The 9,885-nt window shown below is 34.0% G+C and overlaps 1 protein-coding gene across 1 annotated transcript; it reads left to right on the top strand.

The window, feature by feature from the left end:
- Positions 1 to 4,726: 4,726 nt before the first annotated feature.
- opn1sw1 (opsin 1 (cone pigments), short-wave-sensitive 1) lies at positions 4,727 to 7,790 on the top strand. Its single transcript, XM_016534852.1, has 5 exons — positions 4,727 to 5,145; positions 5,928 to 6,096; positions 6,181 to 6,346; positions 7,044 to 7,283; positions 7,366 to 7,790. Exons 1-5 carry the CDS (start codon positions 4,806 to 4,808, stop codon positions 7,459 to 7,461), a joined length of 1,011 nt encoding a protein of 336 aa, XP_016390338.1. The 5' UTR covers positions 4,727 to 4,805; the 3' UTR covers positions 7,462 to 7,790.
- Positions 7,791 to 9,885: the final 2,095 nt, after the last annotated feature.

Below are 9,885 nucleotides of genomic sequence, written 5' to 3'. Positions count from 1 at the left end.
GACACACCCACTGCTACACGCTATTTAAGGGTCATTCCCGTGAAAAGGTGACGGAGCCATTTGTGTTCCATATGGGAATCGTGAGGAATCGATTCCGGTTCCAATTCCATTCCGATACTTCTTTGCGATTCAGAATCTTTAACGCTTCCTTCATCGATTATTTTAATATTTTCAAAGAGGAAAAGGTACTTATTGAATTTAGTGCATTCAGCAAAACAGAAGATAAATAATTTTTAAAAATCCGAAATTAATTTAATTAACTTAAATATAATGATTTCAAAAGACATGTTTTCACTTCTGTTAATTAGTCCCAAAGTATATATATATATAGCCTAAAATATTAAACCAAAAAGGTGAGATTTATTTATTGAATATACTACTATACATACTACATTTTATTTTAAACAAACAGTCAGTCAAGTCTCTGATTTATATCTAATAAGTCTTTAGCCACACATAGCATAACACAGTAGAAGTTCTGGTTCATTTCAAGTCAGATATGATCAAATATATTTAACTTGTTAGAATTCAACTGAGTCATTAACCGCCCCGGTTTTGATTCACTAAAAAGAACTGGTTCAGAAGAGTCATTTGTGCGCGAATCGGACTACACTGTTCGTCCTGAATGTTGAGTCACCAAAAAGAACTGGCTAATAAAAGTATTGCTGTGCTGTTGTTATTAGCTATATTAGCTATATAGTAATTTACACTTTATTGATTCAATTTGCTGTTCGACAAACAATGGTTTAATATTTTATTACATTATTAAGCCTACATTTAATAGGCTACTTTTACATTTATTTACCTTATGATCCACATTTTTGCTACAAGTTGCACATAAGAATCAGTCACTGAACAAATAATAGTTGTTAAATACTAATCTGAATAGCCTACTGCAAATACTACAAATGTCACTGTTTTGAGAATGACCCTCTGCTTAATTAAAATATTATATAGCCTATTTAATAAATAATTTTAAATATAATTTTCTACAAACATTTATCATATTACTGAATGTTTCTGCATATATAAATTAAATGAATAGGCCTATATGTGAAATGTATGGAAGCCCGTTTCCGCCACTGAATAAAAAAAAAAAAAAAGATTATTGTGACTTTTTATCTTACAATTCTGACTTTTTTTCTCAGAATTGCGTGATATAAACTCACAATTGCGAGTTATAAAGTCAGAATTGCAGATATAAAGTCAGAATTGCGAATTTGTATCACGCAATTATGAGAAAAAAAGTCAGAATTGTGAGATAAAAATTCGCAATTACCTTTTTTATTTTTTATTCAGTGGCGGAAACGGGCTTCCATAGTAATGGCAAATAGCAATATGAATAAAAAAATCACTTTAGCTGATGTCTGAGAAAAAGTGTTTGTGATATATAAAGTTGTTTTTTTCCTAACGTGTAATGTGTCTTAAATATAATATAAATAATATTTTAAAAATCATAAGAATGAGATCATCTGTTGTTTTGCAGACAAGTTTCAACCTTGACGTGTTTTTCCCAGTCTCCCTCTTTCATCTCTATTTCTTTTTCTTTTTCTCACATGCACATGATTCTCTCACACACTGGCATAATAGACTAAAAAAACAAAACACCCATGCAGCAAAATTCTATATAGATGGCTTTAATACACATACATGTATGTTTCCGTTTTTAACAACAAAACTCCAAACTATTTTTTACACACATTCAATGAATTTAAGTTTCAATTACTGATATGAAGTTGATAAAGGTGCATTACGTAGATAATCTCTGTAATTCCCAGGATGTCCATGACCTTCCTGTAACCCAGGTCGTATCATACCCATGCAACTCAGATGCATAGCTTGGTTACAATACAACCCCGGGTCAATGGATGGCTTTTGACTTTTGTGAATTAGATCATTCAACACAGTGTACAAAATATCTGACACAAACATAAGTGCATTCTTATTTCAAAATTTACAAAGCAGCACATTTTAATTAATCAAGAAGGAAAAAAATATATACAATATACTCTATATAAATTAATTGTCAAACATGCCGGTTATTAATATACTGTTAAATTTGTGTATGAATGGAATATGTTAATATAATCCATTGTACATCTAAACAGAAAACATATTTCTACCAGAGAGTTCAAATTAAATACCTACAAACAACCAATTATACAGAACTGCAAAATTTGATTTCTATGTCTATGGAAACAAAGAACAAAGAGGCATTATAGCATTAGCAATAAACAAATTATCAGGTTATGATGAATCATTATTAACCAAATTCACACTGTAATAAGTTTCTAACCTATAAAACGATACTTACCTGCCGAAACCAAAGAAAAAAAAAATGAGAGAGAGGGGAAGGAAAGATTCTCTAAGGAGAAACGAAGAAGTTTTATACACGAAATGAGGTGTATAAAAAGAGGCCGGATGTATAGGATTTACAGTTTAACACTCTTTATCTCTCTCCAGATTATCAAAATTGACCCACAATCTAAGTTTTAGCTAACAAGATAAACTGGCAGTTTGCACGTAATCCCTCTGTGACATCAATATGGTTTGTGGGGATTTTTAGCGATTGGTTTAGGTAAATCTTGTTTCCAGATTACGGCTTATCCTTGTGCTTGGGGACCTTAAGAGTTTGGTTTGCCTTTCACCTGCTTATACTGCTGCTCATGAAATGGAAGCCAAGATTGAACAAACTTGTTTGACCCAAAAAACTAGGCCAATACTTTAGGTTAGGGTATATTGTGTTTCCGTGTTTTTTAGGAAAGGGTTTTAGTTTCTCAGTACAGAGATAATTCAGTGTTATAGACTTTAGAAGTTTCAAAACCTTTCAAAGCAAAGTTTCTTTAAAGCATTAGCCAATTCAGAAATATACAGTACTGATCATTTTCAAATTTCTTATCAGACCACAAATCTGCAGGATCAAGCCAAATCTTAAAAGCTGAATAATAAAATCCTCTAAAAAACTACTTGACAACTTTTTGTTGAGTTACCAGATATACTGAAATAAATCAGCTATAAGCATCGATTCATAACTATATTCTAATCTATATACTAAGGTTTAACAAGTGATTTGCAGGTTGTGAAATAACTCAGGACTAAGCTAAGTTGACTGAGGCACGTAGTACAGTATATTATACTACGTTTAAGAGGTAAACTTGTTTAATTTGCTGGCCAAATGATTCAAAGTAAGTAAATTAAAAACACTACAGAAATGTTATTCAGTGCTATTTACCTCTGATATATGTGTTGTTTGTGGACTTACATGTAAAGTAATGCTAAAGGAGACTCAATGATGGTGCCCGACAGTTAATCACTTAAATAGTTCAGTTATCACACTGTAAAAAAAAAAAATTCTGTAAAATGTATGGTAAAAAAAAACGGCAGCTATGGTTGCCAGAATTTCACTGTAAAAAATATGGTAGCAACGTTTTAGGTTTTACGGTTTTAACTTAAATTTACATTTAAATACTGTAATTTAATTAACTGACATAATGTTAATATACCAACCTATTGAAGTACTGAAATCTGTTTTGAACCTTTATAATACACTGATAACCACCAAATGCAGGTGATGATGTAATACACTGATAACCACCAAAAGCAGATGGTGATGAGAAGTCACATGATGAACCAAAGCCCATCACAAGCAGCTTTTAAATAATAACATATATAGAAGGTGCACAGTGTCATTCACACAAACGCTAAACACCATCATGGTAACACACATGAAACTGAAATAATGCAATAAACATTCATTTAACAACATTATATGTAACATACAACCCTAATGTACAATTCTGATAAGAAAAAACTAAGAAGAAACATAGTTATTTCAACAAAAAAACATCAAATTTGAAATGTAACGCAGGGAATTCTGGGAATGTCAATTTACGGTTATTAGCTGTAAATTATACTCCTTTTCACTTCCAAATACGGTATACTGCCGTAAAATTATATACAGTTTTTAACCATTTAACAGGTTTTTACTGTAGCATTTTTACAGTCTTTTACCGTTAAATTCACAGTAATTTTTTACAGTGTATATTTTGACTAGTTCTCTTTTGCTTTTCTGTTTTACACTGGTTAAACCAAGATGTCCCCAGATTACAGATCAACATTAAATTGGAAAACATGAACTGAAGATCCAAGTTTGAATCCATTGATTCATTACAAATCTGAAACCTTCATCTAAAGCTATTGGAAAGGAAAATGCAGGTCAAATGTGAACTAATATGTGTGTTGTTGAGTATGTAAGTTAAACGCTAATATCCACTGACAGCAACTAGCAGAAATACAATAATGTCATTATTCAGCTCAAGTCAGTTCAAAGTTTATTCAGTTTTGTTAAATTGTGTCAGTGTTGCAAAGTTCATTAATTATGATCAAATTTGACTTCTCTTCTAAAGACAATAGCTCAGTTCATTTCAAGTTTAATACCAGTTCAAGATATTACAGAAGTGTCTTTCTAATCATGTTGTATCACTGTTGTTTATGCTCTAATACAATCTAAAACATATGATATTCTGCATTTGTAGAGCAACACGTGTTGCCTAATCATGTGCTTAGAGATTCCATGATGGTGTTGAGCATAATTTACATGGACAGGACAGATTATCCCGACAACATGTCCGGAAGATCACCCGGAGGATGATCTTCCTTTTCAATCCCATCTACCCCCCACTTTTCACACCAGGCAAGACTTTAAGGATTTTATAAAAGGCCATCCCATCCGTGTTTAGTCAGTCAGGCTGCTCATTGACTTCACCGAGACACCGCGCAAGAACAAGGGCACTAACGGTGCAACCATGGACGCGTGGACCTATCAATTTGGGAACCTCTCCAAAGTCAGCCCCTTCGAGGGCCCACAGTACCATCTGGCCCCCAAGTGGGCTTTCTACCTGCAGGCAGCTTTCATGGGCTTTGTATTTCTCGTGGGCACACCTCTGAACGCCATCGTCCTCTTTGTTACAATGAAGTACAAGAAACTCAGACAGCCTCTCAACTACATCCTGGTGAACATCTCCCTAGGAGGCTTTATTTTCGACACTTTCTCTGTAAGCCAAGTATTCTTTTCCGCCCTTAGAGGTTATTTCTTCTTCGGTTATACGATGTGTGCAATGGAATCGGCGATGGGATCGATTGCGGGTAAGATGAAGCATCTGCGAACTTTGAATAGCATAGACATTACTAGGGTTGGGAATCGAAAATCAATTCCAATTCCAGAATCGGATACTTAAGGTCAGGAATCGGATACTTGTTGTAAAATTAAAATTTCAATTCCACCTATCAATTCCTGTGTGCGCGTCTTTTATTTTTAGCTGGCGAAAAGCGGCTGTTAAAAATGTATTTGTCTTTGAATCATTCATTCAAGAGATTCATTCAAAAACACTGATTCATCCTAAAACAAGTAAATCTTGAGTGAGTCATTGAATCATTCCATTCATAAATTCCATGAGATTTTGTTAGTTGTTTTTTTCAAAATTGTGAGAGAACTACAACCTCCATTAAAAAATGTCCCAATTTATCCAGAATCGTGCAGCTCTATTTTGCACACAAACAGCTCTTAATCGAGTCCAGTTTTTATGTAGCCGGCTGATTTTTATTCATGGTATTCAGCAGCAAAAAGAGACACAGATTTAATATGCTTGATATCTAAATGTTTGACTTCATTTTTTAAAAATACATTGGAATCTACACTGAGAATCGGTAAGAATCGGAGCTGTGGTTCTGTGGAGAACCTGCCTGGGACATCCAAGGAACCTTTCCATTCCACAAAATTAGATTTTTTAAATGTTCTTCACGCTGAGAAAAAATTCAAGAAGTGATCACTTAATGGGGAATCAATGGCATCTTCTATGGCATCACTGTGAAAACCCCCTTTCGTAACCTTCAGTATGTTAAGATTGGTGGTTGTCTTGTTCTCACAGGACTTGTGACAGGATGGTCTCTGGCGGTTCTGGCTTTCGAGAGATACGTGGTTATCTGCAAACCCTTTGGAAGCTTCAAGTTCGGACAAAGCCAGGCAATGGGAGCCGTTTTGCTCACCTGGATCATAGGTGTCGGTTGTGCCACTCCTCCATTCTGGGGATGGAGCAGGTGAAATACATTTTCTTTGTGAAATATTTGGAAGCATGCACTCATAATTTTAGAGATTAACTTTATTTACATTCGAATTTACAGATACATTCCAGAGGGTCTCGGCACCTCCTGCGGACCTGACTGGTACACAAAAAGCGAGGAGTACAATTCAGAGAGCTACACTTACTTCCTCTTGGTCACCTGCTTCATCCTGCCAATAATGATCATCATCTTCTCCTATTCACAACTGTTGGGAGCCCTGCGTGCTGTGAGTATCCCAACTTTTTGCCTTTATGAACCTTTTTTTTTTTCTCAAATAAATATTTTAGTTACTTAATTGCATGTATTCAGGCAATATTATTTAGGATTATCATAATGTTCTACATATTATTTAATAATTATTTAAGTTTTTTTTTTTGCCTTTTGATTTCAATTTCTGCCCATGATTAAATAGTTATATCAGTCTCCTTTATGTTCTGTGTCCAATGCAATGAAGCACAAAATGCAATATCCTTTTTAGATATCCTGTTCACACTAAAAATCTAGATGAACAAATATTTTAAAATTGAGCATAACTAGAGACATTTATATTTTGGAAATGTCCATGATTTTTCGATTAGCTTTATGATTTTAATTACTATGAATTTTCTATGAATTTTACAAATGTTTTTTTTTTTTTAATATAAGGGTATTCATTTAAAATAAAATAAAATAATTACGAAATTAGTTAAAATGATACTTTAATGCACTCACAGGAGTACTTTGTAGAAAAAAGACAAAGATATATTTCAGAATATATTTTCATTTTTCATATGTCATGTAATATATATTCACTTCAAATGACTTTTTTATATGACTTTAACATTTCTTAACAACCTTTTTTTTTAGAATATGTGTGAATGCTTTATCAGAATAAATCAGAAATATATTTCACAAGCTTGAAATGTTTAAATATTTACCAATAGGTTGCAGCTCAGCAGGCCGAGTCTGCCTCCACCCAAAAGGCTGAGAAGGAAGTGTCCAGGATGGTTGTTGTGATGGTTGGCTCTTTTATAGTTTGCTATGGCCCTTATGCCATCACTGCCTTGTATTTTGGCAATGCTGATGATTCAAACAAGGATTACCGTCTGGTGGCCATCCCTGCTTTGTTCTCAAAGAGCTCCTGCGTGTACAACCCCCTAATCTACGCCTTCATGAACAAACAGGTGAGATGGACAAAACATATGCTTAGAATAATAACACTACACATGTAGACAAACACTAATACTCTGCCATTTTGTGTTCCAGTTCAATGCCTGCATCATGGAGACTGTATTTGGCAAGAAGATTGATGAGGGCTCAGAGGTTTCCAGCAAGACCGAAACCTCCTCAGTGTCTGCATAAATTATTCCACAACCTATTTACAACTTGTCTGGACATGTTTTCCTGTTATACCTTCCCCTGATTGGTCAAATCCTGCACCTTTACACCTTGTCGAGGGCCGAGGGAGTCCCTATGTCCCGAAGACACAGCCCGCTGGATGGCCAAACCAGAGGGCGATATCCTACCATCCTTTCTGTGCAGAACTGGTACACCTTCAAAATACTGCGATTGTATTTATTTTTTTTGTAATGAAAAACATTGCTGTTTTATGTTAAAACAATGCATTATGCATTGACGATGAAGTAGAATATTTAATTGTTAACTTGCAACAGAAAATCTAAAAAATAAAAGAATAATAGTTAAAAAATAAAAGAAATAAAATTGAGACATCCTCTAATGTGAATGGACTTGCGCAAATTGAAAATGGAAATTCCTGATTTTTATTTTTATTTTTTAAATGCTCTTTGACTACATTTATAGTAGCATTTATATTCTATCACAATGAGATCTTAAGTAAACTAAGTAACCTAAAAGCCCATACCAATCAAAACTGCTTGTTTCGGCAAAAGAGCACAGCGTAACAAAGCGGTTTACTCTCATCTTCTCTAAAGAACTTACTAAAGCCCAGCTTTCTGGCTGGATTAGCAAAGATATATAAGATCACAAGGGAATTATCCAAGTCCAGCCGCTTGTTTGCAGCTGAGGAACAGTTCACTGGAAGTTTGCTGGTAACAAATCTTGAGCGATAGCTCTTGTCCAATCACTGGCTTCATGAAGTTGGATCTCTAATATCTATATCTGTATTACATCTGTACATGTTTTGTTGTAATTAGACATACAGTGTGCATGAATTTGTACATGTGCCCGGATTTTAGAATGAATAAAGATTTATATGGTTTGATTCATTTTTTCCTCTACCTATTGGCTTCTATTAATCAACTGAAATAGGCTTTTTTCCATTTGCTTGTTGCCGAAGCAAAATTTCTCACTTGAAGTACTAAAATATCTAAAGCTTAAACTGAAATAATTATTTAAAAAATATATAGACATATTTGACTAATAAAATGAAAAAAAAAAGCTAACGAAATATTAATAATAATAAACAATCAGTATTTTTAAACAATATTGTATTAATATTTTAAACAATTTCTTCTTTTTTAAAAATCACACACAAAAAAAAAAAACTACAGGCAGAGCGAATGCCAAAAAAAGACAGCTGACATTAAAAAAGTTACAATTTTAATCATAATTTTGTTTTATTGACAATTTGTTGTTGTCAAGATAACTTGAACGAAGTCACCTGAAACCACTGGGTGCTAAAACATTTTAAATCAAAAAATAAAATGCATTCAAAAGACAACTAATGGACCACATTGCTATGTTCGTAGCATAGCAAACATATTGCAAACTTCTTATAATTGATAGTGTATTTCAAATAATGAAGCTGAAAGCAACAAACTAATATGTTCGATTGGACCCTACAAACCAAAATGAATTGAGGTTTTAGCCATATAGCCCTAACTAAAGGTATCCATGTATCCAAATCAAATACAAAATTCAGTGAAAGGCACAATGAGAGTGTGTCTATTAAAGATCAAAATCAGGGAGTCTTTAAGAAAACAAACATCTTACCAATAGATGAATGTGTGACCGAATGAGCCGAGGTTTTTTTTCTAATGACTATTGCAAGAAGACAGGATATAGAGGATCATGACCTATGGCTCTAAAATCGATGTTTGTGCCAAGACAATTACACACAGTAGAGAAATGTGAGTTTATATGTATAAAACGTATATACATATTCACATATACATTGTATTTTATACCTATTTGTATAAACTCTCAGAAGAAGCCAATCTGAGAGGATTCTCTACTAATGGTATTCTAATGAGCAGAACTGTGAACAGCAGGGGGAGCTGATCATAGATCAGAAGCAACAGGTACAAAACTGCCTTGAATCTAGCTCTGAATAAACTGCTTCACATTAAAAAACAAATATAAACAGTTATTGAAATGGTAATAATGCTGTACATGGACCACAATTCCAAAGACCGATCAAACAAACGCTGCTAACGCACTTTACAGTTAAAAAAATACTCACCCTCATGTCATTCCAAACCTGTAAGACATTCGTTCATCTTCAGCACACAAATTAAGATAGTTTTGATGCATCCCGAGAGCTCTCTGAAAATGGCGCTACAGGGTGACGTGGAGGAGATGAATTTGAATAGTCGTTTTTTTTTCTTTTGCACACAAAAAGTATTCTCGTAGCTTCGTAAAATTACGGTTGAACCCCTGATGTCACATGGATTATTTTACCGATCTCCTTGCTGGACCTCGATCGTGTAAGGATCCTTTGTCTATTGAGGGTCAGAGCGCTTTCAGATTCCATCAAAAATATCTTAATTTGTGTTCCGGAGATGAACGAAGGTCTTACGGGTTTGG

The sequence above is a fragment of the Sinocyclocheilus rhinocerous genome, unplaced genomic scaffold, assembly GCF_001515625.1.
Source record: "Sinocyclocheilus rhinocerous isolate Xijiao unplaced genomic scaffold, SAMN03320098_v1.1 scaffold153, whole genome shotgun sequence".
In the NCBI taxonomy this organism is placed as follows: Eukaryota; Metazoa; Chordata; class Actinopteri; order Cypriniformes; family Cyprinidae; genus Sinocyclocheilus; species Sinocyclocheilus rhinocerous.
The sequence above is the reverse complement of the archived record's forward strand: the minus strand, read 5'-3'. Positions and strand labels throughout refer to the sequence as shown.